The following is a 17,378-nucleotide window of genomic DNA, read 5'->3' as shown; positions in this document are numbered from 1 at the left end:
GTTAAGAATTCAGTTTTCCTAATTAACTTGTTTGTAATCAAATGTTTATATAGAGATGTTATAAAATAATCATTTTTCAAGTTATCCAAGACAAGAAGAGAAAGGGGTGGAGCACCTTTACTTTCCGTTTGTGGAAATAGGCTTCCCTAGGCCTCCTTCACACGAACTTCATTTTAGCATTTCGATAGCCGCGCTAAAAAATTGCGACTATTGGGGCTTAAAATCACAAAGAAAAGCCATGACCAAGTCGCTCCTATTTTGCGCGATTTTACGTGGCTGGCTGCTGCGACTTGCAGTACACTGCAGTCCCGAAATCCCTCTGCTATCAGAACAATGATGGATGAAAGGAAATGCCCTAGGTATTAAATGAAAGGAAAAGTCCTATGTTTTGACGGAGAGAAATATCGGTGTTGAAAAAAAGAACCCGTAGGGTTTCTGAGCTGGTCAAACTTTGTCTTTCTAAAGTTTAGTATTTTTGTAGCTTCCCTATACAACTCTCTCTCTTGAAAGACAAGTTGAAATGTATCATATTATGGTCACTATTTTGCTAGGGGCCCCCCATTCTTTACCCCTGTTATTCTGTTAGGTCTGTTTGTTAATATCAAGTCCAAAATGTCCGTCTCTCTAGTTCGGTATTGTACAAGTTGGGAACTATTTTGGAGGTCCTTGCCGTAAGCTTACATCCTAGTTCCCTGAAATTGTCTTTAAGGACCTTCACCCATCTCTAGCTTTGTCATTGGTCACAATGTGTACTATGACCGCTGGATCCTCACCAGCCCCTTCTAGTAGTCTATCAACCCGATCCGTGATTTGTCGAATGCCAGGAAGACAACACACTGTTCGACAATCCTGGTCATTGTGGCTGATTTCCCTGCCTGGCCTCCTAATAATTGAGTCTCCCACTACCAGGACCTATCCAGCCTGCCCTGTACTCCTATTCCTCTTCTTACTGGCGCAGACCTCTTCAAGTGGTCAGAAGCCATGTCATGTTGCAGCAGTGCTGATATAAATACATAATATAGAACAGGTATGAAAAGCCACAAGAGGACATGGTATAGATACGAGCTATTTGTAGTGCATAATTGGATAGTGTACGCTATAAGATATATAAATAAATGTAATTAGCCAATCAATAAATTTATTTAATCAATTAAGTAATATAATAAGGAAAATTAAAACGGGGAAAAAAAAATGTTTATGGAAAGTAAAACTTACTAAATTAGTTGCTAAAACTACTAAAAAAATATATATTTTTTTACTTTTGAAATTTGTCACTTAAAGATAATGTCCAAGTCTCAATGTCCACTTGCACGCACGGATTCCGTGCAAGGAATCTTGCACGGAATCTGCCCATGCCCGCAGCCATGTACAGTTTTTTACCTGTCAGGAGCCGATGCTGGTATCCTCTGTCCACCGCTGGATCTTCCTTCTTCTGCACCACAGATGCTTTCCCATGTCCACAGTGTCAGCTGCAGGTGTGCCTCAGATCGGATGGCTTCCATTGACTTCAATGGAAGCCGTCCGTGCGGATCCACAGAAGAATGGAGCATGCTGTGCCTTTTCTTGCCTTGCATGCGATCTGCACGCCGGGGAAAAATTATATTCACATGCCCTTTACTGTCCTGTGGACGCTACTGCATCCTTATGGGTGGCTTGGACATTGGGCCTAAGAGAATTTATTTTATCAATGGAATTTGCCACAAAACAATTGAATGTAAACAAGTTAGTATATACGCACACGTATCTTGAGGAGTGGATAACATACTGGAATAATAGTGGGTGGGTATGCAAAGTTCAGTGTCAGTTATCACACATTACATCAGCCAAGGGGACATGTGTAATAGATTGCAGGACGAAGGGAGAATTCTCAAGTGCAGGATTGCTGCATTAATAATCAGGATGATGCCTTTTTTTTCCCGCTCAGTTTTGCAAACCTCTACATGAGCGAATTTGAGAAGGCGTACATAATGTCCCCACACGAATGGTAAAATAACATTAGCCTGTTTAAACATTCCATTGCTGATTTGTTTTCTTATATGAGAGGGATCATCTAATGAATTTTTCATTTTTTCTATGTATCTTAATGAAATAATTGGAATCTAATATTCACTGAACAAAATTCTTAAATATCTATTAATTAGCTAGACTTAAAGGAGATGTCTCGAGGAAGCAGTGAATTTTTTTTTTTGCCCAGTCCCCCCCATTAAGTACACATTACTAAGCCCCCCTGTAAATGACATTTCTAGCTAGTTCGTACTTACCGTTCCAGCGTTTCAGCAACTTATAAAAGTTTCCCCAAGATGGCCGCCGGCTCTTTTCCCGTCGCTCGCTGCAGCCCGACGTGCGCGCTCCCGAGACGCTGCCAGCTGTGTCTCCATGACAACACGACGCCCCGCAGCCGCCGACCGGACCCCTGGAGTGAACACGGCCGACCAGTCACCCACCGCCAGGCAGAAGGTAACCGGCGCAGCCCCCCCCCATCACAGCGGCAGCCCCCCCGGCCCAGCGACAGCCCCCCCCCCGGCCCAGCGCTAGTTCCCCCGGCGCAGCGACAGCCCCCCACCGGCCCAGCGCTAGTTCCCCCGGCGCAGCGACAGCCCCCCCCCCCCCCGGCCCAGCGCTAGTTCCCCCGGAGCAGCGACAGCCCCCCCCGGCCCAGCGCTAGTTCCCCCGGCCTAGCGACAGCCCCCCCCCGGCCCAGCGACAGCCCCCCCCGGCCCAGCGCTAGTTCCCCCGGCCTAGCGACAGCCCCCCCCGGCCCAGCGCTAGTTCCCCCGGCGCAGCGACAGCCCCCCCCCCGGCCCAGCGCTAGTTCCCCCGGAGCAGCGACAGCCCCCCCCCCCCCAGCCCAGCGCTAGTTCCCCCGGCCTAGCGACAGCCCCCCCCCCCCCGGCCCAGCGCTAGTTCCCCCGGCCTAGCGACAGCCCCGGCCCAGCGCTAGTTCCCCCGGCGCAGCGACAGCCCCCCCCCCCCCCCGGCCCAGCGCTAGTTCCCCCGAAGCAGCGACAGCCCCCCCCCCCCGGCCCAGCGCTAGTTCCCCCGGCCTAGCGACAGCCCCCCCTGGCCCAGCGACAGCCCCCCCATCGCAGCGGCAGGCCCCCCCCCCGGCGCAGCCCGGCGCAGCGGCAGCCCCCCCGGCCCATCACTTACCAGGACAGCTGGACGGCGGGACAGCTGGGCGGCTTCTCCGGACAGCTCGGCAGCTCTGCACCTTCCTCTAACAGAGGAAGGTACAGAATGGCCGCTCCAGCGCGCTCCCGAGCAGTGACAGCTCGTCTGCGCATGCGCAGAAGAGCTGTAGCGGGGAGCACACTGAAGCGGCTCGTGCTGAAAGGAGACGACCGGACTGCGCAAGCGCGTCTAAAAAAGCAAGCTGCCAGCGAATTTAGACGGCACCATGGAGACGAGGACGCTAGCAACGGAGCAGGTAAGTGAATAACTTCTGTATGGCTCATATTTAATGCACGATGTATATTACAAAGTGCATTAATATGGCCATACAGAAGTGTATAGACCCACTTGGTTTCCCGAGACAACCCCTTTAACCTTGACTCACGAACACAGTAGAATTTTTACTAAAAACACATTTTTAAAAAGTGGACAGTAACAATGTATTACATTATAAAAGCATACATTATAAAAAAAATGAAATAGCAATTTTATTGTCTTCGACGTAACTCTACCAAAGATGAGGACTTCCATAGCCAGAACTGTATCATTAAGAATAGATTAAAAGAAAAGGGTTATCCAAAATGCCTGGTAAAAGTGGCATGCAAAAGGGCAAATAGCTGCCCCCCCCCCCCCCCCCCCAGAAGGAAAAAAAAATAGAATGATGATTGCCAGCATTTTTACCATCATGTTATAACCACATATAGCTCATCACACTCAATTATAACGCAATTATTGGAGAAACATTGAGACATACTACTCAAAGACCCCTTTTAAAAAGATAATATCCAACAAAAAAAACTGAATTATTTTTCTAAGAACACGCACACTGAAAAATATATTCTTGCTCCAAGTAAGCTTAAGAGTAAAAAACAGATTCAGTCCTTCCTATCTTTCCCCAATATAATGGGCGTTTTTAGATTTGGTAAAGGGAAATGTAAGTGCGGTTTAAACATAAAAAATATGGCAGTTGAGTTCAAAAGCAATCAAGCAAATGGGACTTTCCCTATCAGATCTTTTATTAACTGCTCTACCAATTACTTATTTATTGAGGTGTGTATGTGGGTTACATCTATAGAACACACCATGCAATGTTTGTGATCAAGAATAAGCATAGGTCTAACACCACTAATTGGTTTTAAAACGCAGCATCTCAAAGCATGGATTGTTAGTGCGTTGTTGTGATTTTAATGCTTTTACTGTAAGACTTGGTTCCCACAGGATGGAAATCCCGCGGTTTAGCTGCACGGAAGAAACGTGAGATAAAAGCGCTGCTTCAAAATCCGCGTTAGTTTGTCGCAGGTTTTGGAGCAGTTCAGCCGCCGGCATTCCGTTGTGGCTATCTCTCCCCATAGAGAGGATAGAGGCCGAAACGGGAAAAAAAATTGACATGCTGCAGCTGTCAATTCCGCGCCGGCTCAGTGCGGCTTTGCCGCGTGACGGATTGGCCGCCCCATGTGCACGAGATTTTTATTTACATAGTAACATAGTGTGTTAGGCTGAAGGGAGACAATGTCCATCTAGTTCAGGCTGATTCCAACCCCTTCCCCCCTTGTTGATCTAGAGGAAGGCAAAAAGAACCCAATGAGGCAAAAGCCAATTTAGCCCATTTGGGTGAAAAATTCCTTCCCGATTCTATAATGCAGTCAGGATAATCCCTGGATCAACGTTTTGAAAGTTCCTACCTGACTACATGACCCAGATTAACAACCCCACTGGTTATTTAAGGTCTTCATTCTGTAATATCATAGCACTCTAGAAAGGCATCTAGTCCCCCTTAAACTACTCTATCAATTTTGCCATCACTACGTCCTCAGGCTGAGAGTTCCATAGTCTCACTGCTCTTACAGTAAAGAACCCCCTTCTATGTTAGTGATGAAACCTTCGTCCCTCTAGACATAGAGGATGCCTTCTTGTTACTGTCACAGTCCTGGGTAAAAACACATCATGGGAGAGATCCTTGTGTTGTCCCTTAATGTATTTATATGTAGTTATTGGCTCGCCCCTTAACCGTCTTTTTTCCAGGCTGAATAATCCCAATTTTATATTTTTTTCATCCCATCTCCCAACTAAATTTATTCCCTTACCATCTGACCTATATTTTTATATAACAATTTTCACTGCTTGAAACTTTCCGTGCAACCCTCTATGCATAAGCAGTCTCTATTTTTCAAAAATTCTCACAGCTACCACCGGTTTTATATTCCTGTTCAAGCCCTCCTGCTAACACCCACTGGTCTCCTGACTTACAGCGTGGCAAGTAGGAAGTCCTCATGAAAATCTCAGTGAGTTTTGATATAGTTTGTCTAGGTATTATCCTGTTTATTAATACAGTAGCCATGCAAATTAGAATTCTCCCTTCACCCCGTAAGCCATTGCACCTGTTCCCGCGGCTGATGTTTATAGTAGTTGCTCATCTTATTTCCACTTGTTTTTTATAGTTTCCTTTAGTCCATTTTTCAAGTTATGTTATTTAAAAGTAGTAAAATCAGTTATTTTTGGCAGATGATGGCACCGGAAGCTCAGAGGGATGTCTAATATCTGCAGATTGTAAAGCAGAAGATTGTGATATCATACAAGTTACATATGAAGAACGTACCATTATCCCAGATATTCCCTCCGTCTTTTGCAGCAAAGATCCATCATATCATCCTTTTATACAGGTCCCATCATCTGATTCATCACAGATCAAAAAGCATGAAAGCCACCGAAGCAGAGAATATCAAAGAACTCCCACAGGAGAGAAGCCATATTCATGCTCAGAATGTGGGAAATGCTTTTCTCAGAAACCAAATCTTGTTGTGCATCAGAAAATTCACACAGGGGAACAGCCATTTTCATGTTCAGAATGTGGGAAATGTTTCTCATATAAATCACATCTTTTTGTACATCACAGAAGTCACACAGGAGAGAAGCCATTTTCATGTTCAATATGTGGCAAAGTTTTTTCCGTGAAATCACATCTAAATCGACATCAAAGTCGTCACACAGGGTTCAAAAAATTTTCATGTTCTGAATGTGGAAAATGTTTTACAGATAAAGTATATCTGGATCAACATCAGAGAATTCACATAGGGGAGAAGCCATATTCATGTTCAGAATGTGGAAAATGTTTTCTTTGGCAATCTGCTCTAAATCAACATCTGAGAAGTCACACAGGAGAGAAGCCATTTTTATGTCCAGAATGTGGGAAATGTTTTGCGAGAAAAAAACGTCTTGTTGAACATCAAAGAATTCACACAGGTGAAAAGCCATTTTCATGTCTAGAATGCAGCAAACCTTTTACTGTGAAAAGAGATCTTGTTAGACATCAGAGAACTCACACAGGAGAGAAGCCATATTCATGTCCGGAATGTGGGAAATGTTTTACAAGGAAAGTACGTCTTGTTGAACATCAGAGAATTCACACAGGAGAGCAGCCATTTTTATGTATCTTTTGTGGGAAGCAATTTAAGCAAAGCTCAGCTCTAATTGCACATCAAAGAACTCACATAGGAAAATAGCATTTTTTTATAAACTTTTTTTTTGTGACATGACACAAAAATATAAAATAAGTAGCTACAGTCAAAGTAAAGTTACAAGAGAAAGGTACCGTAATTTCTGATTGACAATAATTTTAAGCTTTTCTTCTTAAAAACAATGCAACGATGACTGATGGTCAACAAAATGTTAGGGATCATATCTAAGAATACAACTATGGTACAAAGTATACATGTTTTGGTACAAAATAGTAACTGGCAGGAAATACAGTAAAATAATATATAAGCATGAAGCCTCCTGACATTTTCATCATCTGAAAATATTTTAATAGTCAAGTGTGTGCTAAAGAAGCTTGGGTAACATTTAAAATGGTCCCTATTGATCCCAGAATAACATGAAAACCAAAGAGATACAGGAGTGGTTTGAGAGTGAGAGGAGGACTGAGAGAGAGCTCACCTATACCGCTAGTGAATAGTGAAATGTTCATTCTATCTGGTACTCGCATTAAATTGAGTGGGGATGAGGCACTAGTGGATTAACTAGCAAGTGCCAGTAGAGTATTAACATATACAAAAAAATTGATTTGGAAGCCTTTATCAGGCTTCCAGCTGCCATTGAACCTATTAGTACTTTATCACTCTGCTATACAATTGTAATGGGTGACAAAAAGAGCACCCCCACCCAACACACACACACTTGTCATCTGCTTTTGATTGTCACGTGTAGGGGGTTAAATTGCCAGGACCTAATGTTTCTCTGCTACTGGTAGTTTAGAGAAGGATTCTGGCTGTCAGCCAAGCCAATGCCTTGAAGAGATGTATGTGCAGGTTAAAGTCCATAAGTGAAAAGGATGCATTGGCCATCACTAGGGGGTTAACCATTATCCATGACAACTTAATGTTAATGAAGCAATACTAACTGGTGTTTTCCTCCGGGAGTGTGCAATTGTGATTCCGGCCACCAGGAAATCTATTAAGATCCATTTATGAGGTATTGACCGGTAACCACCTCCTGAGAGATGCCTCCTAGGGTAACTTGCACAATGTTTAAAAGAGTGAATAGTAAAATCCTGCTTCCAAAAAAGGCAGAGCCTAGGGAAATTGCACCAAATATAAAAAAGGGTGCCCTTACCTCACCAACCCGGACAGCAGAGTCGCGACACATGACAATCTCTGGAGAATCCGGTATCAGAGAATCAAGATTTTACATCCGGCTTCAATGATAGATACATTTATCAAGAGCTTAGCAGTTCAGATGATCATTTTCAACCACACGGAAATATTCAGAGCTGCTCACTTAATTCCCCTTCGCAATTAGTCATATAGCATAACTTGTCAATGGAAAATGTAAAATTGGAATAGCTTTTTAATTTACTCTCAGGGTTGCCTTGAACTGCATAACAGACTTGTTAAAAAATTGACATATTAGCAAAAGCTTGTCTATTATCGGTTAGGCACAAGAAATAATGTTTAACTTTCTATAGAATACATATTTTCAGAGTCTGGAATAGAATGCACTGAATGAAATTACTGTACCATAGAATGGTAGAATTGGAAGCGACCTCCAGGGTCATTGCATCCAACCCTCTGCTAAATGCAGGATCATCCCAACACATGTCTGCCCAGCCTCTGTTTGAAGACTTCCATTGAAGGAGAACTCGCCATCTCCTGTGGCAACCCATTATTTGATAACCCTCACTGTCAAAAGTTTTTTCTAATATCTAATCTGTGTCATCTCCCTTTCAGTTTCATCCCATTGCTTTTAGTCTTTCCTTGTGCAGATGGGAATAGGGCTGATCCCTCTGCAGTGTGACAGCCCTTCAGATGTTTGTAGACAGTTATAAGGTCTCTTCTCAACCTTCTTTTTTGCAGCTAAACATTCCCAGATCCTTTGACCGTTCCACATATGACATGGTTTGCAGACTGCTACAATCCTGGCAGCTTTTATCTGAGCTTTTTCCAGTCTTTTGATGTGTTTTTTAAATTGGGGTGCCCAGAACTGAACACAGTATTCCAGATGAGGTCTGACCAAGGAAACGTAAGGGGGATTACTTTAGTTGATCTAGACTCTATGCTTCTCTTAATGCATCCCAGAATTGTGCTTGCCTTTTTTGCTGCTGTATCACACTGTTGACTCATGTTCAGTCTATGATTTATTAGTATACCAAATTCCTCCTATTCTGTATATGCTTTTTTCATTTTCTGCGCCCATATTTTGGACTTTTGCATTTCTCCCTGTTAAATACCATTCTGTTAGTTGTGGCCCACTGTTCAAGCCAAACCTCTGTAACTCTTGTCAAGCCCTTAGAAATCCACTGCCCAAACCAGGGACAGTATTTGGGTCTGTTACAAGTCCCAGTTCAAAAAGATATGATCAAGAGTATTGGTTCCTTCCTAGCTTATATTAACATGGTCATGGTAGCCAACTGTGCCAATTGAACTGGTGGATGTGAACTCACACAGGAGAAGTCATTTTCATGCTCAGCATGTGGGAAATATTTTGCAACGAAATCAGGCCTTGTCGTACATAAGGGAACTCACACAGGAGAGAAGCCATATTCCTGTTCAAAATGTGGGAAATGTTTCAGACTGAAAGCACATCTCATCGTCCATGAGAGAAATCACACAGGGGAGAAGCCATTTACATGTTCACTAGAGAAAGGGAAAGTACGATAGACCCCTGGGGGAAAAATTCTAAAAGCTCTTGAGTCAGTTTTTGGAATAAAGTCACAAATTTAATTACTATTAATGAACAAGAAATTGTGAATTCTTTCATCGTGGGTGGGCTTAGCGATATGGAACGTGTCTCGTGTGGCCCCACAGATTTGCTATAATTTACACCAAAAACTGGCGTACAATACAACATAAATGTATACTATTAAGTGCTAATTTGATTTTCCGCGAACATGGACTGCTAAAAATTGTGCCTTTTTTATTGTACTCCTATTTTGAGATTTGAAAAGACAGGAATTAGGTCCTACCTGTTAACTCCCTTTCTTGAAGTCATCCTGACAGCATACACCTGGAGGCTGTCCGCTGGACACCTGTTGGGACAGGAAGCGGAAAAAACAAAAGGCAACTCCCATCACCAGCTGACCAGTGTGTACCAAATGACTATAGTGACCCGGCTCTTGCTTAACCAATAATTATTTAATACAAAATCATAATTACAGTACGTTACTTCATGTGAATATAACTCAAAGGGGAGGGAAAGCCCCTATGCTGTCAGGATGACTTCAAGAAAGGGAATTAACAGGTAGGACCTAATTCCTGTCTTCCCCTCGTCATCCTGACAGCATACACCTGGAGAAGTGCCAACAACCTGAGGGCTTTTTAGGGGGGGGACTACCGCCTGTAATACTTTTCACCCAAAGGCCATATCACGGCTAGCCTCTAAGTCCAGGCGGTAGTGCCTGGTTAACATGTGGGTATTTGACCATGTGGCAGCCCTGAAAATGTGGTCGGTTGTTGCCTGGGCTCTCTCTGCCCAGGAACAAGCGACCACCCTGGTGGAGTGGGTTTTAACGTTGCCCGGGAGGGAAATCCCTTGGGACCGGTAAACGTCTTCGATCGCCCTTCTGACCCATCGCGCTATGGAGTCCTTAGTAGCGGCCTCTCCTTTGCCCGGACCCTGAAATTGAACGAAAAGGTTGTTAGATTTCCTGAAGGAATGCGTGACTTCCAAATACCTTAAGACTGCCCACCTGACGTCTAAGTTATGGAACTGCTGTTCCTTGGTGTTACGAGGTTCCTGGCAGAAGGAGGGAAGGACTATGACCTGTTCCCTATGAAAATCCGTGCGAACTTTAGGCTGGAAAAAGGGGTCAGGTTTGAACGCTATCTTGTCTGGAAAGACTGTCATATATGGGGTCCTGATGGAGAAGGACTGGATCTCCCTGATCTGTCTGGCAGGTGTGATGGCGACCAGAAAAGCTACTTTGTAGGAAAGGATCCTGATTGATAGTTCCTCCAGGGGCTAAAAGGGGTGTGCACAGAGTGTTTGTAAAACTAAATTAAGGTCCCAGGGGGGCATAGTCAACCTCACAAAGGGGTAAAGTCTAACTGCCCCTTTGAGATATTTTCTAAACAGCCTATGGTCACCCAAGGGGGAGTCAAAGAAGGCTCCCAAGGTGGCTACCTGGACCTTGAGGGTACTAGGCCTTAGCCCCATATCTAGACCATCCTGCAGAAAATCTAGGATCTGACTAATGTTAGGTTGCTGGAGATCATGGATGCTATGACCCAACCACCTAGAAAAGGTATCCCAAATCCTAACGTGAATGTTTCTAGTGGATTTATTAAGGCTCTCGCATAAGGTAGCCACTACTCTTCCTGATAGACCCTGGTTAAGGTATTTTACCCGTTCAGTTTCCAGGCCGCCAGTCTGAACTTTCGGACCCCTGGGCATATCAGAGGACCTTACTGCAGCAAATCGTCTCTCTGAGGAAGATGTAGAGGGTCCTTGGTCGAGAGATTGACCAGGAGCGGAAACCAGGGTCTTTTGGGCCAAAAGGGAGCCACTAGAATGACAGAGCCTGGGGACTCCCGGATCTTTCTCAGCAGGATTAGGGGTATGGGTGGGAAAGCAAAGGTGAGCTCCCAGTTCCAGGTCTGGGACAGAGCGTCTGTTCCCAGAGAACATCTGTCTGCTCCCCTGGAGAAGAAACAGGGACATTTGGTGTTCTCCTGCGAGGCGAACAAGTCCACCTGTGGTGTCCCCCACATTTCTGTGATCAGATGGAACGCATGCGGGTGAAGAGCCCATTCCCCCGGATCTATTTGTCTGCGGCTGAGGAGATCTGCCATAAAGTTTTCTGGACCCCTTACGTGGAAGGCTGTGACGGAAAGTGTCCGCTGTTCTGTCCAGCTGTGAAGTTCGCCGCTAGGCCTTGGAGTCGGGGGCTCTGTGTGCACCCCTGGTGACGAATGAGGGACACAGTTGTCACATTGTCTGAAAAAATCTTTGTGTCTACCTCTGATATCTGCCTCGAAGCCGCGAACAGCCTTCCAGACGGCACAAAGTTCTTTATAGTTGGAAGACTGAATCGCCTCCTCTTGGTTCCAGCCCCCCTTGATGTAATAACGACCTAAGTGGGCCCCCCAGCCAGTTGGACTCGCATCGGTGAAAATAGATATTGGGGATGTGGGATACCAAACTGTGGATCTGGCAAGGTTGGTCGTAGACACCCACCACTCTAAGGATTTTTTGATCCTGGGGGAAAGGAAAACTAGCCTGTCCAGGGAAGAAGATCTATCCCAGTTACCAAGGATAAGCTCCTGAAGGCTTCTGCAGTGAAGCTGAGCCCATGAAACTACCCTGATGCAAGAAGTCATGAGGCCAAGGACCCTCATGCCTTTCCTAATGGAAACCTTAGTGGAGAGAAAAAGTGCCCGACATTCATCTAAGATCGCCTTCTGCCTCTCCAGGGGGAGGAACGAGCGCTGGCGGCGAGAGTCCAGGATAACCCCAGAAATTTCTTCTGGTGTTCGGGAAGGAGGCTAGACTTATCGTAGTTGACAATCCAGCCCAACAACTCGAACAAGTGGAGCATGAGATCGTTATGGAACTGGAGTTCTGCAACCGACCCTGCTATGATCAGGAAGACAACTAAATATGGGACGATCAAAACCTTGTTTGTCCTAGGAGAAGCTACCATTTCCAACACTAGCTTGGAAAACACCCGAGGTGCGTAAGAAATCCCGAACGGCAGGCATGTAAACTGGAAGTGCGAAACTGATCCGTTGATAACCAGAGCAAACCGTAGGAATTGCTGGGAATCTGGGTGAATGGGGACATGGTAGTAGGCGTCCTTTAGGTCAATGGTGGCCATGACACTACCAGGTGCGATTAAGGGGATCGCTGACCGCACTGACTCCATCTTAAATCTCCTATAAGAAATGAACTTGTTCAGAAATTTTAGGTTAATGATTATTCTGTAAGAACCGTTGGGCTTCTTGACGAGGAACAGGGGGGAGTAGCAACCCCTGAACTGATCTCCTGCGGAAACCCGAATGATGGCCCCCAAGGATAACAACTCCTGTACCCCCAGCTGAAGGGCCTGAGTGAACGAGGGCGACTGGCAGGGGTGACCACGAACCTCCGAGGAGGGGAGGAGGAAAACTCAATCCTGTAGCCTTCCCTAACAAGGTGCAGGGCCCAGGGACTGGAGGTCACCTCCTCCCACTTGGGGGGAAAACCCCATCAGCCTACCCCCGACCTGTAGGGTCCCAGCCCCAAGTGGCCCCGAGGGTGATATCTCACCCTTTCCGCCCTTGGGGTAGGACCAGCGTCCGGTCTTCCCTTTTCCCTTGTATGTCCTGGAGGGAACAAAGGATGGAGGGTAGGAGGAGGAAGGCCACCTGAAGGGCTTCTCTGTGGGTAGCCCCTGGTTCTTGTCCGATGCCTTCTCCAATAATGTGTCTAGGGAAGGCCCAAAGATCCTGTGACCTTGGAATGGTAGGGCGCAGAACCTGTTCTTCGATGTGCTATCTCCAGCCCAGGCCTTGACCCTAGCTGTATTGGAGAGAACCGTGGAGCGGGCTCCAAATCTTACGGACTCCATGGAGGCGTCTGCCAGGAATCCGGTTGCTTGCTGGAGAAGGGGCAGGCAGCTAGCGATATCCTCGCTGGAACCCCTCTGGGCGACCAACGACTGGAGCTGGTCCAACCAGACAGTCATGGACCTTGCAACAGACGTGGCCGTGATATTCACCTTCATGGTCAGGGCAGCGATTTCCCAGGCTCTTTTCATAGCTGAATCCACCTTAGCGTCCAGTGGATCCCGCAATTGTGAAACGTCCTCGAAGGGAAGAGATGCTTTTTTAGATACCCTGGCCACCGCCAGGTCCACTTTGGGGGTGGCCTCCAGAAAATCGATATTGTCTCTCGAGAAGATCATACGATCCCTGAACTCCCTTGGTAGGAAGAACTTCTGTTCCACCTGCCCCTATTCCGACAGAATCAACTGTTTCAGGATGTCATTCACTGGAAACGTGGGTTTTGGTTGCGGTTGGAGACCCCGAAACAAACTATCGTGGAACGAGGACTGCTGCGGCGCCTCTTCCTCCACCTGCATGGTACGTTTAACTGCGCTTAGCAGTTGGCCCATATCTGCCGACGAGAAGAAGTACTTTTTGACGTCTTCTGCTGGTGGTATGGATTCTGAAGGGGAGTCTTCCAGGAGTCCCTCCTCTGAATCGAAATCTTCCATGTGCATCCGCCTAGCCCTTTTAGTGGGGTTAAAAGAGGAAGAGAGGAGAGAGAGGCCTCAATTTCTTCACGGATTACTGAACAAATGTCCGCCATAGCAGAGGAGCCCTCCTCCCGGACTACCTTTGCTGTACAATGTATGCAAAGCGGCTTTGCATGGCCATCCTCCAGCCGCCGCATGCAAACAGGACACTTGCGAATCCGCTTCTTGGCCTCTCTGCTCTTTTGCGAATCTCTGTCCTAAGAAACGAAGATAGGCAGAATTTCCAGCAATATTCAACTATTTTTCCCCCAGCAAAATCCCACAGAAGGTCTACTTACAGGTAGACCGGTATCAGTATCCTCCCTGGCTGACATCCTCCGTGAGAATCCAGACAGGTAGCAGCAGAGGAATCCCAGCACTTTTAAATTTGAAATTGACGCAGACACACCCCCTAAGTGAGGCTCCGCCCCTCACATGACGGCGCGACGCTGATGTCATTCCGCCGCGCCAGACCCGAGGGATACGCTGCACTCACCCCCATGAAGTCGCATGCTGCTCCGGCGGTCCCTGGAGATGAAGAGCCAGGTGTTTGATAAAACTGTAGCCCTGGTGCTCCCGAGTCCCTCCCGCTGTCACGTGAAGTGCCGCACCGGACGGGACTCCAGAGGGAACAAACCGCCGCCGTATTCCCCTTCACATCGCTGGATCCAGAGAGAGGGGAGCACTGAACTCAGCAGCCAGGTACCGGGATCGTTCCCCCAGCCAGCAACCCTCTGGGCAGCTCACTGGGGGAGAATTCCTCCTTCAGGGGACTAGGTGCTGGGTAATCCTGCGGGTGAGGTTCCCCTAGCAGGGTCTCGCCCACGCAGACCCTGTCAGCCCAACAGAGAGACATCCCCCCAGGGCGGACAGGCTGCCTCGAGTTTCCTCTTTTCCTCCGGCATACACCTGGAGGTTTTTCCGCTTGGACTGTCCTGTAGGGACAGGAAGACACTGGTGAGCTGGTGATGGGAGTTGCCTTTTGTATTTTCCGCTTCCTTTCCCAACAGGTGTCCAGCGGACAACCTCCAGGTGTATGCTGTCAGGATTACGAGGGGAAACAAATTTATTTTTCGTATTTTTTTCATCATCCTATTCCAAGAGCCATAATGTATTTTATGCTTTCTTTGACATGCTTCTAGATGGGCTTGTTATTTCGCAGGGGTAGATGTATATCCTTATACCAGACCCCATCAGTGTGTGGTCCATTCGTCTTTCTTCTATCAGCCATAGTCTCCCTCAGAGACCTGTTCCTGCAATTTAAGCAATAGACAGATATCCAAACCCAATCCGGGTGATACCAAGTTAACAGCCGTACCTTAGTTAAGGAAAGTCTGTCTATTGTATCTACTCTCCAGTTCTTTAGAGTTTCAGGAGTTAAATTCTTGGTGTGAACTTTACAGACCTTGATGACAACTACCTGTTTGGTAAGATCTAAATCCTTATACATCAAAGACACTGCTTCTGCGTTCTAGATTGGTTTACCCATTTATTCAACAAACACAACAAGAATTTCCATTGCGACACAAGGGTGTGAAATGGAATGCGATACCAAAAGTGTACCTTCAAGCCAGTCCACACATTGCAGCAAGTGCCATCATCTCCAACCTCCTCGGATATATCCCAGGAACAGAGTGTTTATTCCTCCCGATAACCAATATTGGTTATCAATGCATAACCTCTTCTGCTTGTTCATCATGATATTCTGGAACAATCTACAAAAAACTCACACCTTGCTTTAGCAATTGGTTTATTTTTAACATGCTCAGATGCAATTTTGCTCTGTGGGATCTTGTGATTTAAAATAAGAGTATTTCCAGGCCACTCAGTGGTTACTGTTCCCATTTCCTTCCCCTTTGAATCCATGTGAAGATAATATAGTGGAATTCAACTAATTTTATGGCCCCGGCCTGTAGTAAGGCATGAATTAAGGTTTTTTTCCCGACCAATTAAATACAGTTTGCCCATTTGATACCATCTTTTCCCGAAAATAGGTCCTACCCCGATAGTAAAACATATTGGGTTTTCGGGGGAGGCTTGAAATATAAGGCCTCCAAAAATAGGACCTAGCCGAGGTGTGCCCCCCCACCACCACCAAAAAATCAATACTCACCTGGTCCGCGCAGTCCCGGTGATCCGCCGCATCCCCATGGTCTCCAGTGGCACTGCTGCAAATGGCTGAGTCCTCCCCTTCTGCCTGATCAGCTTCTGCTGGTGATGGGGCTTTAAATACCCCACCTTCAGCAGAGCGAGCCCTGTGATTGGCTAATCTCAATGCCATCTGCCAATCACAGCCGGCGCTTGATGAGCCAATCACAGCTATTCAGTGGATGACCTCACTGAATGGCTGTGATTGGCTGCTGGCGCTGTGATTAGCCAATCACAGTGTCGCTTTGCTGGAGGCATGGTATTCAAAGCCCCGTCGCCAGAAAGAAGTTGAGCAGGCAGTCGGGGAGGACACTTGCCGCAGCGCTGCCGGAGACCATCCGGACACAATGGACCAGGTAAGTATAAGCCCCCTCCCCCCCCCCAAAAAAAAATAACATATTATTTTTTGCCCCCAAAAAGACAGTAAGACAGCGTCTTATTTTGGGGGAAACGTGGTACTCATCCACAGAGTCCACTCGGGGCCCAAAGTTCAGGGAAATCACTTTCCCTCTAGGCCTTTTAAGTAGTGGAGTCCAAACTGTTATAGCATTACATGGAGGCCCATTTTAATGAAGACAATGTCCTCCAGCCATTTCCAAAACATTTAGGGGCCACGCCAAAGAAAGGGTCAGTCGAGCCACAGCTGCAGACAGTTGTTCTCATCCTGTAATTGTTACTGAAAATTGTTGGCCGCCCATCCGGAAGGGTCAACATCACCCCAAGTCCTCGCATTAGCATTTTTCACAAGGAACATATACCTTTTACCAATACACAGAGGGAAATATGGGGAAACACAGCCTTTTTTGTGTGTGTGATCAAGGCAGGTGGGACTGGAAGCTTCCCAATTTCTGTCTAACCGGTCCCCCATAGTGTAAGGTATGGCCTTAGTCTCTCATGGTTTTGCAACACTGCTGTGTAGTTTGTAAGTAGAAGGGTTAAATGCTTTTCAGCATCTTGAAAAGATGGCTACTGAAAAGGAATTTGAAACAGGCTTCAAAAAGACTGTCACATTCCCCCCAGAAGCCAACGCCCATGTGAAAGAGCCCTCAATTGTATCCCCTTGCAGCATTATCCCAGCTAACTTGACTGTATACTGACTGTCTCACCACTCGGACTACTACCACCAGCATTATAGCTGCAGTTCATGCAGCCAAAACAGCTAAATTTCCAGTATGCTGTTGGGGAATCAGAACCCAGTATTATTGTATTATGTTGCCACCGGAAGTTAGGGGTGGCAACATAATACAGCACTCTCAAAAAATGTTAACACCCCCAGTTTTGGATTGGCTGTGGGCGTGTTTCATCCACAAAGTGCCGTCCTGAGGACCCCAACAGCAGGCGCGTCGTCTGC

General features: G+C 46.4%; 1 protein-coding gene across 1 annotated transcript in view; it reads left to right on the top strand.

Moving 5' to 3' along the window:
- Positions 1 to 9,325, top strand: part of LOC136629223 (zinc finger protein 665-like) — a 41,767-nt gene extending 32,442 nt beyond the window's left edge. The window contains exon 8 of the mRNA XM_066605400.1: positions 5,897 to 9,325. Coding sequence (XP_066461497.1) covers positions 5,897 to 6,671 — 775 coding nt within the window. The 3' untranslated portion in view covers positions 6,672 to 9,325. The remainder of the gene's footprint in view (positions 1 to 5,896) is intronic.
- Positions 9,326 to 17,378: the final 8,053 nt, after the last annotated feature.

Source organism: Eleutherodactylus coqui, chromosome 5 (genome assembly GCF_035609145.1).
Source record: "Eleutherodactylus coqui strain aEleCoq1 chromosome 5, aEleCoq1.hap1, whole genome shotgun sequence".
NCBI lineage: Eukaryota > Metazoa > Chordata > Amphibia > Anura > Eleutherodactylidae > Eleutherodactylus > Eleutherodactylus coqui.
This window is presented reverse-complemented; position numbering and strand designations above follow the sequence as displayed.